Source organism: Oryzias melastigma, linkage group LG9, assembly GCF_002922805.2.
Source record: "Oryzias melastigma strain HK-1 linkage group LG9, ASM292280v2, whole genome shotgun sequence".
NCBI classification, from domain to species: domain Eukaryota; kingdom Metazoa; phylum Chordata; class Actinopteri; order Beloniformes; family Adrianichthyidae; genus Oryzias; species Oryzias melastigma.
The window spans coordinates 4,900,725-4,915,430 of NC_050520.1; the positions used below are offsets into that span (position 1 = coordinate 4,900,725).

A 14,706-nucleotide genomic window follows, 5' to 3' on the forward strand; every position below is an offset into this window, starting at 1 on the left:
ATCATTTATCCTTTTTCATTTAATGCAGAGAAATAACTTTACCCAATGCTGCCCCCCTGTGGCCTGCTTGACCCATAGCAGTTTGGTTAATTTAATTTTGATTATAGAATAAAAGGTTTACTTTAGTCGTGAAAAAAATATTTTGAAGTACAGGTTGTTTACTTTTCCAGTTTTCTTGGGATTTTACAACTTGATTTAGTTTGAAATACAATTAAACACTTTTTAAAATAATTTACTTTTGTTCCAAAGATAATACAGCGTACTGCAGAATAAACCTCCTGTTATCTGTTGAGCAACACATTTAGTTCTTTAAATATTTGATAGATTCATTGTCAGTCAAAATTGGCAACAATCTCTCTGTCATTAAAGATGAGTTAATGTGTTAACATCCAAAAAATATATATACTATCCCCGTCAGAATTCAGTGAAAGTCTCGTCTTTGTCTTCTGTGAGATGCAAAACCCTTTGGGGATTCATTTCCAAACATAGAACAGAAGCCTGAATGAATTATTTACCCTCTGCAGAAACTGTCCTGCATTCGACATTTTTGTTGGCTCCTGTGATGCACGCACAGCTGATCTTCACTTTCACTGCCTCTGTGAGGCTTCGTGGCTGCTTCCTCCTGGATTTACACGTGATTTTTTTTCTGATATTTGAGATCTCCTTCTATCCTCTGCTCCATTAGTTGGAAGTTGCAGCTCAGCAGCTTTTTACCTGACAAACCAGCTAAACCAGACAACTATTTTGTTTTTAGCTTGTTTAAATATTTTACTTAAAACAGCTACATGTTAAGTTTGGGACTTTTCTGATAATCAAAGTCAGATTTTTCTTGTTATTTCACTTTGTCACTGTCTTCAGAAGATAATCTCAAATATAATTTGTTAAAAAACTCTTTTGACTCACAGCTTCTTCTTCTTCAGACTAATTGTTTATCCTGTTTTAAGAAAATGTGGTGCTTTGACAGTGTTCTTAGTTCTATTTCTGCTGGTAAACTGTGTTTTTCTGCTTTTTTTAAGTGATTGATTCCATGTATGTATTCTTGATTAAACTGATGTTTTAAAAATCAAAATCTTCTTCTTCTGTGGTTTATCTTGGCAAACAGTTTTTGGTGCATTGCATCACCTGTGCAATGTTATTATTGATAATCAAAGAAAAATAGACTAACATCTTAAATGAACTAAAATACATAACTTGCGATTAAGTAAAAGAAAAATAACAAGAAAAAAACACTAGAAGAATCTGCATATAGACAGTAAGAAACAGCTGATTTCCAATAACTTAAACCAGGTGTGACACGAACGGTCAGTCACTCTCTAAATGACATAAAACTGATAAAACTGGATAAAAGAGCAACAAAAAAATAAAATAAAATAACAAACAAGGAAATCAAAAACAATGATGCTCACAAATTAAAAAAAACTCAGACTTTCTTTAAAACTCATTACTTTAAAGTCACACTCCGATCATCTTTTGAGCTATTTTTTAAAGCATTGCAAGTGTCCTTTAGATTGTGATTTTGTGTATTTTAGAGAAATCTGTGTCATTTTCTTGGACATAGTTTCTGCAGAGCGGCAGGAGTTTATCAGAAGTTTGAGTTAACTCACCCTTATTTCCCATCATCTCTTTGTTTAAACTCTCTCCCACTATAGCTTACAGCACCTCACAGCATTAACATCACCTAACATTACTGGTGCACCAAAGATGGCGAGCATAATCAAAGCTATTCACCTGTTTACTGCCAAATCAGACAGGAAAACTGGATGGATTTAGTCGTCTACAAGTAGATGCATCAAGATTGAGTTTAGGGAGCTTGTGTCTAGCACCTATGTCGCTGCAGTGACATTTTTCCAACTGCATTTTTTATTTCTGCACCTGATTCTTCATGGTTTGAATGCAGAAATACTATTTTATACTATTTTTAAGCTCAATTTTCTTTAGATGTGTTCTCCATGATCAGGAAACTGCTACAAGAACATATAAAGCCCACCAAAAAACACAGTTTGGATTGGTTTGGGTCTCTTTAAACCACATGGGACAGGTAAGAGCAGACATTTTACTTTCCAAACTGGATTAAAGACAATCAAACAGTAAAAAGTTAAACCAATAAATTCATAAACAAAGATCCTCACAAATAAAAAGCCGAAAACAGAAAAAAACTACTTTAAATTCTTCCAAAATAGAAAAAACTTTAGTTTACAGCTCAAAATAATCTCAAGAATTGAAAATAAACTGACCAACTTTCATAGATTTTGCATAAAAATACATCAGCAAACAATGTTGGTTATGCATGCAGCTCCGTATCAGCTGATGCTGTGCAGGGGGCGGTTGGCATGCACACATGTGCAAGCTTTCTTTATGCTCCACATGTGCGTCAATGCCTGCTATTATTTGGGCTCGCGCTCGCGGGGGTGCACATTGTTTTTTTTTCTGCACAATCGTTTCTCTTTTAGTCTAATAATGTTAATGTTCCTGCAGCAGCTCTGATGGAGCGCTTGCGTAACCGCAGTCTGTGCCCACTGGATGTTGCTGGACGGCCATCCGACAGAGCGCCGTCCTCCCTCCTCTCTCACTCTCCACGCCCACATCCTCCATCCCGGGCCTGCTATAGGTTCGCTACCAAGGTAAGAAAAAGCCAGGAGACTTTATAAACATTCTCTTTGCCCGCTCCGTCCTGCTTCTGCCCGGTTTCACTACTGCTTTCTGTCGAGGTCCCAACAGCGCGCACCGAAATGCCCAGCAAGAGGAAGAAGAACAAGCGCCGCATGAGGAGGGTGGTGAGTTACCAGAGTTATTAAAAAAAAAGCTTATTTTTTGTGTCTAAAATCATTACTCTATAAAGTATAAATATTGGCCAAACTGAAGAAAAAATCTTAAATCGATTTAAACTAAAAGAAAAAAATAAGGATGCGTTTTTACGCACAAATCTTGCTCCAAATCTGACGTCTTCCACGTTTTGAATATTTAATTAGTGAGAACATTTCCACCGCTGGACTTTAAATGCAGCTTAAAATCTGTCCAATTTTTTCCATAGTTTCTGAAAAGGTAATCTCTGCAGGTTGATTTTGGTGTTTTTGCTCAGTGCTGCCGCTTAGTACAACTTTTTCAAGAGTGAAATTTGACTTCTGAACATTCAGTGCCAAAAAAAAAAAAAAAGAGGGGAGGGGAGGGGTGTAGGGGAGAGGGAATGGGTCATAATGGGGGATTTTGTTATTCTAAAGCTCAATTTTCTTAAAAGTTATATTTATCTTTAAAATCTGTTCTTATGTCTCCTTTGATCTTCTTTAAAGTTAAAGTTCCATCAGTTTTCACAAACTGGAATGAGTGCATTTTGTTCTTTTGACCCCTCCCCTGGGGGAGCGGTGAGCTGCAGACACAGCTGCATACAGGAACCAGGCTCTGGGTCCCGATAGCTTGGATTTGAACTCACAACCTTCAAGTCTCGGGGCGGACACTCTACCACAAGGCCACTTACACACTTTTGTGCACACAAACACACACTAACACAGGAATATTTTTCCCTGAGCTTCACCTAACTGTATTAGGTCATGCATTGGCTTGTTTTGAAAGTAAAACCTGCTCAGCGTCTCCTGTGAGCGCTGCCGCCACTTGGACAAGTTTGGCCTCTGAGGTCATTTGCAGCTTTGTGTTATCACCAGAGATATGAGAAGCCTGCAAGACGAAGGCGAGCGCTCCTCCACGGCGGCACGGATTCACCGAAATGATGCTGCAGCCAGGTTTGCGTCAGGCTTTGAATGGACGCCGCCGTGGGAGGGGTTGTTTTGACAGCAGTGAGCGGGACAGACATCCGCGGATGCTCCTACTTTTGGACTGCAGCCTCGGTTTAGCCGTGCCTCGCTGGCTGCCGTCCGAACAAAAGCGTTTTGGGGGGGGAGTGATTGTAACCTGATTATAACGTGATTATGCAGTGATTAGGCCTCTTGTCTGCACCGCGGGGCGCCCAGCAGCACTGCTGACTCGCAGGGTTTCTGTTCCCGCTTCACCAGACCTGTCAGGATCGCTCGGATTCAACTAATTAGCTCCCATTATCTACCTAGCCATGCTGGGCACACTCCCAGTTGCCCCCCTCCCTGTATAGGTCTGCTCTGCTAAAACCACCATTTAGTCCTGAGCTGAAAAACATGCTGGACCTGGTTGGGATGGCATGCGTGGTATTTTTGCAGTAGTGTGCTAGAAAAAAACCTCCATCAGACGAGTCCTCCATGATGTTTGTACAATATTTCAGCATCAACTTTTAACATTTTGTTTAGAAATAAGCCTCAAATTTGGCCAAAATAATTATATTAATTAAATAAAGTTGCAAAATTATCATAGATAAATAAAACGCGTTGAAACACATTGTAGATTTGCTGATGAAAATAGTGTTTTTGGTTCAGCAATAAAAATAAGGAAATAATAAAAGACAAAAGGCGCCATAGACACGTTTCTATCGCCCTCATGATGTGTATCATTCCGCACTAAATGGATAGAATCAGTTACAACTTTAAGTTCTTCACTGTGTTCCCTTCTGCTGCAATAAACTCCTCTCTCCGGTCTTCGGAGTTTGAGGAAAGCTCCTCCCACATCCAGCGGGAGCGTCAGATTTTTTTAAACACACTTGGAGAATCAGCAAATAGCAACTTTGACACACGTTAAAATAAAGATGGTGGACGTGAATATGAGGAGCCAATTGCGTGCTGTTTGATTGGAAAAAGGATTTAAATGATGTGCGCTAAAGGGTGGGGTGATGTGGTTTATGCAGTACATGTGGGTGACGAACCGTGGCAAGTGATCCGTACGGATCATAGATGATCTGTGATCTGTTATACCCCTAGTTTTAGAGGAATGCTTACTTGAAAGTTTGAAAAAGTAAAAAAAAAAAATCATTTTTGAGTCAGAATGCTGTAGGAAAAAGATCATATTTGACGCAGAAAATACACTAGGCGGGCCATAAGCTCTCTGCTCTGCTCCATTCTGATGCATCCACTTGCAGACAAATAGATCCATGAACATCTTTGTTTTCTTCATCTGAGCTGCAATCTGGATCAAAACCGTACGACCGGAGAGCTCTGATTTTTATTGCAATGGTAATGTTAGCTTGAGGCTGTGAGGGGCTGCAGCTTCGTGGGAGAGCATGTAAACAATGGGTAAAATGGGTAATTACTCCGTACCAACAGTAAAAGTCCACTCAAAGGACTAATTTTGGATGAGCGGCCGCTCTGCAGAAACTATGTCCTAGAACACAAATACTTATTAAGGATAACTAAAAGTTCACCGGGAACGCTTTTAAATAGATTAAAAGTTGATCGGACCGAGACTTTCAATGTTACTTTTCTCTTTGCAGCAGGTTCAAAGGAGGGAACTCGAGGAGCAGCATGCAACCAACTTACCAATCAAATCTAGCACAGGGATGGTCGTGGCGGCACCTCCTGCAACAACCCCCAAGAAAGCGCCTAAAAGCGCAGCTCTACCTCCAGAACAGATTCCACTCATCATTCCAGTTACTGCCCCCACCAAAGTGGAGCCAAAACCTGTCGAGATACAGCCTGTAGAAAAGCTTCTTTCAGAAGACAATCGCTCACCAGATCCTGACGTTGGGCTGGTGGAGCACATCTCTGCAGGAGCTGAAGATCATGTAGACGTCGAGCTGGAAGCCCCAACGTTTGCTCCTGAAGCAGCACCAGCTCCAGAACCTCTACCAGCAGATGAGACTGATTTTGTTCATAAGGCTGAACTCGTTCTGGAGACGGAACCAGCAACGGAGGTACAGAGATGTTTCTATTTTCACAGATAGATTTAGATCCGATTTGATAAGAATATCACTATATTTGTTGGAATTTTATGCTAAAAAAATGTGTTTCAAAGTAAAAACAAATTTCATAAATTATAGAGAAAGTAAGTAAAATTTTCATACTAAAAATATTAATTTTATTAATGAAAATGACAAAAAAAAAAGTTAAAATATCGTGCAGACTGACATTGATGTCTACTCATTAGCAGCTCATGCTGGCCTGGCTTTTCTCCATGTTGCTGCTCGATTCTGCAAATAGTTGGTTCTCAGAAGTGCAGTGTGAAAGCAGACCAAACCAAATGAAGGTTTATCAAAAGTTTGGTGCACACTAAAAAAAAAGTGAAGCATTGGATATGTGTGATTGTTGTAAATTAACAGATGTAAGCAAATACACATTTTGAGTTGATGGTTTTCTAAACTTAAAAATGTAATTTTAGAAAATTTAATATTTTTAAAAGTCACAAATTTGAGTTTTTGTTAACTGATCCAATGTTTCAATTTTTACAGTTTATCACACTTTCTTCAATAGGCTAATATCTGGCAGGATTTCAGATTAAGAGGATAAATTTAAGGTTGCACAGTGAGATTTTATCCAACTTTGATGCCATAATGTTTTTACATTCCCTCTCCGCTCCTGTAAAGTCTCAATCTGTCCATCAAACCTGACAAATGGCTTCCCTGCCAAGCTTTTCCTCATCATTTTCTTTTTGTTTGCCAAAAGTTTTAATCAAAGATTCAGGCACAGAGACAGGGACAATGAAGCATTATTTAATACTGGTAATTTAGAATGAATAATCTATTAAACTAATGAAGTTCAGTCTGAAAAATCTTTAGTTTGGTCCAAACCTGAAGTCCAACATGGTTACAAACTATTGCAGCTTTTGTTCAATTTGGGGCACAAACTGAAATTTGATTCTTAAATTTTTTTTATTCCTAGATATCATTTGAACTTTTTTTTTAATCATACCTTTTGCTTACATTTTAGAATTCCAAGAAAGGAAAAGTCTTAATGTAAATAACAAAATCATTAATATCTTTTTTGTCTCACAGCATTTTCTTAAATACATTTTTGATTTGAGGATTTTCTTTACTACGCATTAGAAACCTTTTATTCTCTGATGTATTCCTGAATTTAATGGTTTGAAATATCATTTGTTTCTTAAGAATCCCACCAGAAATTCACATTTTAACCATTTTATTTTTTTAGAATTCTTAATTAATTTGACAATTGCAGAAAAACGCCAATTTTAATTAACTTTTTATTAATTTTTTTCTTAAAAATGATAGTTTGAAAATAAAATTTCATTTTTTTTATTTTTATAAAAGTTGGTTCCCTTCCTGCATGTACCCTGAACAGTACACAGTGTTCAGCTGCATGAATAAACTGAAGGGAGGGGGGTTTCTACTCGCCACATGTAGCCACACTTGTGTGCATTTTTACAAGACTTGCTCCTTCCTTCCTTCCTCCAGTTTTCTCCTCCACATAGCAGCTTTTCCATGTTCTCTTCAAAGTTTTGAAAGTGACTTCAACTTCCCTCTTCTTCTTCAGAATTCCTCTGATTCCGTTAAATCTCTGGATCTTGGAAACCCAACATTTGTCCCGTTCGTAAGCAGCGAGATTTTGCTTTTGCCCTACATGTAAGAATAACTCCAGCTCAACAGGCTTAATAATTTATCGTCCAACTATGAAGGCCTACAATATTTATGTGCTGCTCTCTCTGATTGCTGCTACGGCTCAGTGCACTTAGCCACACAGCGGGCGCCGCCCCACCGGCCGCTTCAGCTTCTGCCATCAGAAAATCAATAAAGTGAATCAAAAACTGAACGCTTTAAACTTCTGTCATAATCTGAAGATGTTTGAGCAAAAAAAAAAAGAAAATTCATAAATGTTCTGAGAGATTTAATGGTGAAAATATTTGTTTTTATCGCCTTTTTGTGGTGAGTTTTCTGCAGAATCATAAAGAAATCTAAAAGTGGATGAATTTGTCTTTGGTTCAGTTGTAGTTCCAGTCCTCTTTTTTTCTCTCTGCACGGCTCAGTCCGGGGGGAGAGGTTGCTTTTAAAGCTGCCAGTCCAAACTGGTGATCTAATGTTGGCACGCTCTTTCACTTCTGGCTCAGAAAACTCGCTAAAACTCTCATCCGCTCCTGCCTTTGATTTCTCCAGGTCATTGCTTGGCTGGTAAACCGCCGTGTAAAGGCTTGTTTAGCTCTGGGCACATTTTTTAGGAGTCCTGCGCTCCTCCAGGAGATTTCCGAAACAACAAATCTCGGCTTTGTTTGATCAAATGTGTTTTTTTTCTTTTATGAAATGAGAATAAGCTCCTCCCCCTTTTGTTTGGTCTTAGGTCGTCCCCCCAGCTGAGGTTCCAGTGGTCTGGTTCACACATTTGTGCCCATTTGGCATCAGCTCAACAAAAAACAACACAAGTGTCAGGTTAAACTTCACTCTGCACTTTCCCTCAGGGTTTTTTTGCTCACAATATTCCAATGACGGCCTTGTTCTTCCAATAAGCCAGATCTGAACCCTCACTCCTCCAATCCGTGTGCCGATGAGTTCGTCGGGATTTGGTTCAGGAGTGTGTTAAGGTCCTGAAAACGGGTTAAAAAAAGGCCAAAACTGCATCCTTAACCTTTTAACACCTGAGATATCGCCATCGACTTTTTGATATCTGAGAGCTTTTTAATGGTTTTCACGACCATCATAAGTGCTGCTTTTCTCCACCTCAGAATCCACTGGAATTATATTGGTCCTCTAAACCATGGGTCTGCAACCTGAGTCTCCGGAGCCACATGAGGCTCTTTTATTAAAGAAAATCTTTTAAAAAAATGTTAAAAAGTGACAATAAAGTAAGAAGTGAGAAAGTAGCAAACTAACTCAAACTCATTTACAAACAGCTGAAGGTCAGTCCGCATCACAAGTCAAACTAAAACAATTTTGACACATTTTTGTCCGTCTTTTCCTCTACTAAAAAAAAGCACAAACAGCATTAAGCAAGAGAATCTGGCCACAGAGAAAAATATGGCGCTCGGAAATGAATGGCGGTAGTCCGTCCCCCTGCCGGAGCCGGCCACAAAAACCATCATTTGTATCCGAAATCGTTAGCTGAGGTCTGCGCCGCTTCAGCTGCTCAACGCCGAGTTGTTACTGTGACAACAGGCCGCACAACAAATCAAATAGTCAGCTTTTTTAACCAAAAAAATAACAAGAATAAAGTACTAAAGATCGGTTGGAGCTTCATTTCTTCTGTAAGTGACTGTTGTATAAGTGGTTAAAGCTCTGACTTTAATTAAATTAAATTATCAGGATGGTTGTACCACTTTTTCTACAATAAGTTAATTTGCACGTCAAAGATTCCCTCCAATTAATGAAAAAATATAAATGTTTTGGGTGTTTTAAACTGATGATGGAAGAGATATGGAGTATTTTTTTTTTTTTTTAAATCGTTGTGAATCAGGAACAGAAAAATAAAATGACCCTTTTAATAAGATTGTATTTGTGTAAATAAGCTAGGCGCCAACAACTTAGAGTTGAATTCTTTTGCTGCTCTACAGAAACTATGTCCCTGATTTTGGCTAATTACAGCATAATCAGAATAAAAAGATCACTGGGAAAGATTTGAAAACATGATGATCAGAGTGAAACTTTAATGAATATTGTCTATTATTTCTCTCTTTAGATTCAGCCAGAGGGGAAAGCTGAGCCTGAACCAGTAATTATTTTATTTTTAATATTTTTTTTACCTTTAATAAATGTTTCACTTTTAGTAAATGTTATTTGCATGTGCAGACGCATCCCGTCTTTGATCTGGAGTCTGAGGTGAAGGCAGAGAACCAGCCTGAGGAAGACTCTGCTGCTGCTGAGGAAGACGTCAGCGCACCGACTCCTGTGCAGGAAGCCGCTGCAGAACCAGTGGAGCCAGAACTTCCGAGCGATCAAGTCTCTGTGGAAGTAGAACCTGCTGCAGACGACCTGGTACCAGAACCTGCTGCTGGATGTGATGCAGAAGCTGCTGCGGAGATTTCAGATCGAAGCGCAGAGGAAGTCGCTCCCAGAGAGCAGGAAGAGCAGGAAGAACATGCAGCTGCGATTCCTGCTGCGCCGCTTTCACCTGAACAGGTGAGTTCTCTGCTGGTTTCATTTTTCTGCTTCAAAAACCCAAACTTTATGATGTTGTTTTGTTTGCTTTAGGATTCACTTGTTGAGATTGAGGAGATCCCAGTGGTGAGAATCTGTTATTTCAAGTCTTTAATGATTATTGCAACAACCAATTATAAAATATTTAATTGATTTTGTTGATCTCGACTGACTTTTTGTCATCAGGTTTTAGAGAAAACCTCAGAGGGAGAAGAAACTCCTGAAACTGAGAATGAGAAGGTAAACCAGAAGCTTCCATTCCTCAAAATATTAAGACTGAATTTAATTTGAACTTTTCTGAGGTTTGGAATATGTCGCTTCTATATAATATTTTCTTTGATTAGGCAGCCGATGGGTTGTTATCCTCGGATGTTGTAGACACAGAAACAAACCTGACAGTAGAGGCTGTTGCTTTCCAGCAGGTGAGAAAAATAAATTCACAATTCATCTCCAACATTTTTTTTGAGAAATCAAAACTAATTTTTTTAAATGCATTTTTTTGTTTGCTTCAGGAAACTCTGACGGACGGCGACACGTCGGGCGGTCAGACGGAGTCCGTGGTCCTCGCTGATCTGGATCCCTCAGAGAATCCTGCACCCTCTGTGAGCTGTGCAGTAAATGTCTTCTTTTATTTTATCAAACTGACTTATAATGCTTGTTTTTTTATTGTTTGTATTGCAGCAAAATACAGATCTAGCTTTATTTTTCTGAAATGAACAAAAAAACTGATTTCACTGAAAAAAGAGCTGAATACGGATAATTCTGCACTGTTAACAGTTGAAATTTGCAGCAACCAAATGAAAAGCTGTTTTTCCAAAGTGTAAATCAACGTTTTGATTTGATCCCAAGTAAATAGAAAGCTAATATTAAAAAAATATATCCCTACTTTTAAGAGGAGCATTTATTCATCTGTGAAAGGATGATTCTTTGTAGTTTTCCATTTGATTGCAACTTAAATTAATTATCCAACAATAGAACTTATGAGTGAATGTTGATATTTCTGATTTGTGATGTAAATTTTAATGTTGTGTTTAATTTATATCACGTTTCTGAGTTGGAACTAGCCAATAAAAACATCAGAAGAGAATATTTTAAATATTTTCATTTTCAGGTCCAGTAAAAAAAAATCCCCTTTGTTGCCCGAGAGAATTCTACTCATAATGAATTAAATATTCATATATATATGATATATATATATATATATATATATGTATATAAGTAAAAAATAAATGTGACAGTGTGGTCATTTGTCTAAAGCTGCAGTTAAATAAAGATGTTTTTCATCACAAAATTCTCCTAAATGGCAAAATAAAAAGTTTTTACGTTGATCCAAAATCCAGGCTTCAGATCTAATCCTTTGTTTGGATCATAAGAATGTTAAACATCCAGATTTTACTCAGGAAATGTCAAGCAGTTTGAGGCAAACTTTGACGACAGTTGAGACTGATTTGTCAGGACTGGAAACTCGTTGGTTAACTGTCAGGTTGAGGCTGAAATGCAGACGTTAGGTGTGGTTCGTTTTTCACACTCTGCTGGGTCTGAATCCTTTATTAAAGTGATTCTGCTGCTCACACACATTCACACGCTGGGCGATTTAAGCAATCTTGGTATCAAAACGTTCAACTTTTTAAAGACATTCCTGCTTGTACTTTTTGTATTGATATTTTTTGTTTTTAAGATTTTACACAATTTATACAAATTTTCAGACTCATTGAAAATAAATAGGACATTTTTCAAAAGCTTTAAAAAGCTTTTCAAACTTAGGTAGGAAATTTCCGTTTGTAGTTTTCATATAATATGCTTTTTTTAAAATTTTACACAAATTATGCAATTTTTTTATTTAAGACCCATAGAAATGAGAAAGTCTTCAAAAACTTTGTGCACTTTAAAACCAATACAGTGTATCAGCGCATTCAGGATATTCAGGCTTGTAGTTTTGGTATTCATAAATTTAACTGTTTTTGAAAATTTTCCCAAGTTTTGCAATTTTTATTTTCAAGAAATCTTTCAAATTGTTAATGCACATTTGAAACGTAGCATGTTCATTCAGCATGTTCATGAAATTAATGCTTGTACTTATAGCACTCATACATTTTTATGTTTTTTTTTTATTGTATGCAGTTTTTGACATCTTTATGGAAATTCTTTAAATTCTTTGTGCATCTTCAAAATGCATCCCTGCTTGTACTTTTACACATTTTAAAATTCTATGCAGTTTATGCGATTTTACAGGAAATTCTTCAGTTTTTATCTCTGATCTTCTACCTTTGGGTCCCTTCTCCTCCTCCTCCTCACAGGATTCAGCTGCGGAGCAGAAGCATGCGGCTGCGCAGTCGGACAATCCTAAAGCAGAAAGCTGCGACTTGCCGTGTCAGATGCAGCTCCCTGTGGAGTCGGTGCCACTCAGTACCGAGGTGAACACATCCACTTTTAACGTTTCATAGATGCTGGATTGATTTTTAAAGTTCCTCTGATTTGATGTTTAGGAGATCTCAGTGGAAACAGCTCTGAATGGACACATTGTTCCAGAAGTTTCTATTGAGGGTTAGAAGCACTTCACACAACCCAGAAGACCTTTTTTTCTGCGTGAGTTTTCCACTACCCTCTTCAGTTTTCAGCGACTGTTCGTGGCGCTCATAAAACCTCTGGGTCTCTTGTCCCTTCCAGGTTCCTCTCCGGCCGTTCGGAGGCTTTACGAGGAGTCAGCCGGCCGACCTTTTTCAATTTTTTAAGGCTTAGGACAGAGCAGCCAGGAAATCGAAGGACCATCCACGCTTTGAAGTGCCTTTCCTGTCCTGCATTCTGTGAAAACAGCAATCCAGATGTTGAGATGTAGAAAGAGGGAAAAAAAGAGACTATTAGAAACAGACATTTATGGATGAATTTGTTTTTTAAATCTGTGCTTTTGCCCCACAAACCAAATTTTATCTGTGTCAGCAGTTGGAGCATTTGTGGATTGTTTTTATTGTGTTACATCTGCCTCAACACTGCATACACTTAAAGACCCACTCCTAACATCTTTTGAATTATTGATAAAGCTTTTTGAATTAGGAATATTCCGTTTTTAAATATTTTTTATTTTATTTTTATTTTTGCTAGGACATAGTTTCTGCAGAGTGCCAGGAGTCTCCTTACATCCCCAGCCTAACAATACTGGTGCAACAAAAATATTGGAGCTATCCAGTCGTACAATTTTGATCCAGATTCCAGCTCAGATGATTAAAAAAAAAGATGTTTATGGATCCATTAGAAAGGGGCGGAGCTTGTGGCCCACCCAGTGTATTTTCTACATCACAAACACAATCTTTTTCAAACTCCATTTGTTTCTGATTCGCAATTATTTCAATAAAATTTACTCAGAAATGTTATTCTAGGCCTAATCTCCTGATATATGTCCCTCATCATCAAAAAATATGCCAGAAAAACTCCAAACATTTTTATAGGAGTGGGTCTTTAACGCATGTGAGTAACCGTTTGTGTTCTCGTAAAGGAGCGTCAAACTGTTGTTGTTTTACTGTATGTCTCAGATTCACTTATGAGTCCATTTTTTTAAGAAAAGATCTTCACTAACTTCCCTCATTCTGTCCTCCAGCTCTCAGTGAGGCGAGCGTGAAGCTAAAAGCAGCAATAGCTCAAAGGACGTTTCTGTTTTCCATCTTTTCCTTTTTTAAGTTCTTTTTTTGTAAAGACAAAAGTTGAAAGCTTTGTGCTGTTGAGGGTGTGAGATAAGCTGCTCTGACCGCTGAAATAAAGCTGTAACTCGTCACAATAAAGCTCTTCTACTTGCTGAGTTTTATTTTATTAAGTGAGGAATAAGCCTGAAGACACAAGAAAGTCAGTGTTTATTTTCTTTGATTTTTGTAACTTTTAAACCGTTAACACGATAATTCCAGTAGATTGGAATTATCGTGTTAAAGGTTGAAAAGTTACAGTATATTTGGAGTTTTTTTTATTTCAAATTGTTCTAGAAAATCCATAAAAATATCTGTAGTAAAAACTAGTTCTTTAGTTGAACTGAAAATGATCCAAAACACAAAAGTTTGAAATAAATACTTTAATCTTAGTAGCATTTCTTGAAAGTTTTCCCCATAAAATCACTCATATTTTCTCAGAGGATTTTTTACTTTTTATTTTTTACAAAATAAGGCATCCCTACTGCCTTTTGTTCTTGTTTATTTATCCATAATTCTCCTTAAATCCCGTTAGTTATTTAATTTCACTAATTCACCACTAGGTGGCTCCTCCTCTGCACTTCAATGTAAAACTGTTTAACAGAAATAAACTTTTTTAAACTCTTTTGTGGGTAAATTTTAAAGAAAAGACAATTGTTCTGCTGTTTATAATTATATTATTGAATCAAATCTACACTCAAACAAATTTGTTGATTGACGGGCCAACCTCAGCTCAGGTAGGGAGATTGTGCATCTCATTTTATGGATTCTAAAGCTTTTACAGATGATTGAGTGGTAAAAATGTTAAAAAAGTGAAAATCTAGAGCTTTTAAGGGGAAATAAATGTGAAGAATGAAGCTCTAATAAAGGTTTAGTAGATACAAAAAAAATGTTCCTGATGTTTTTACTAAATTTGTCATCGATGTGGATTAATTTAGTAAATTTGTTCTTCACAGAGATGGTTTGAACCTTCTCAGGTGCCATCATGTAAAAGTCAGAGAAAAAAACAAACCCATTTTGATGTTAAATTTGTTACCCAACCCACAACTTTAGTCAAAACTGAGCATAAAAGACAATCTAACCCTAAAATAATGACAGGAAACCAAAACA

At 37.5% G+C, this 14,706-nt stretch overlaps 1 protein-coding gene across 2 annotated transcripts; it reads left to right on the forward strand.

Moving 5' to 3' along the window:
* Window positions 1-2,321: 2,321 nt before the first annotated feature.
* Window positions 2,322-13,150, forward strand: LOC112147983 (magnetosome-associated protein MamJ). 2 transcript variants are annotated; one of them, XM_024274720.2, is made up of 12 exons: window positions 2,322-2,621; window positions 2,709-2,774; window positions 5,342-5,761; window positions 9,468-9,500; window positions 9,578-9,907; window positions 9,980-10,012; window positions 10,112-10,165; window positions 10,270-10,347; window positions 10,438-10,527; window positions 12,223-12,339; window positions 12,412-12,511; window positions 12,593-13,150. In XM_024274720.2, exons 1-11 carry the CDS (start codon window positions 2,484-2,486, stop codon window positions 12,472-12,474), a joined length of 1,422 nt encoding a protein of 473 aa, XP_024130488.2. In that variant the 5' UTR covers window positions 2,322-2,483; the 3' UTR covers window positions 12,475-12,511; window positions 12,593-13,150. The 2 variants fall into 2 exon arrangements, with proteins under 2 accessions (XP_024130488.2, XP_036069635.1); XM_036213742.1 differs by having other exon boundaries at window positions 10,270-10,527.
* The last annotated feature ends 1,556 nt before the right edge of the window (window positions 13,151-14,706 follow it).

Excerpts from the sequence above, each read along its gene's own strand:
- LOC112147983 (XM_036213742.1), top strand. The coding sequence starts at position 2,484 with ATGGAGCGCTTGCGTAACCGCAGTCTGTGCCCACTGGATGTTGCTGGA. Across the intron at positions 9,501-9,577 it reads GGAAAGCTGAGCCTGAACCA|ACGCATCCCGTCTTTGATCT; the intron begins GTAATTATTTTA and ends TTGCATGTGCAG. Across the intron at positions 9,908-9,979 it reads CGCCGCTTTCACCTGAACAG|GATTCACTTGTTGAGATTGA; the intron begins GTGAGTTCTCTG and ends TGTTTGCTTTAG.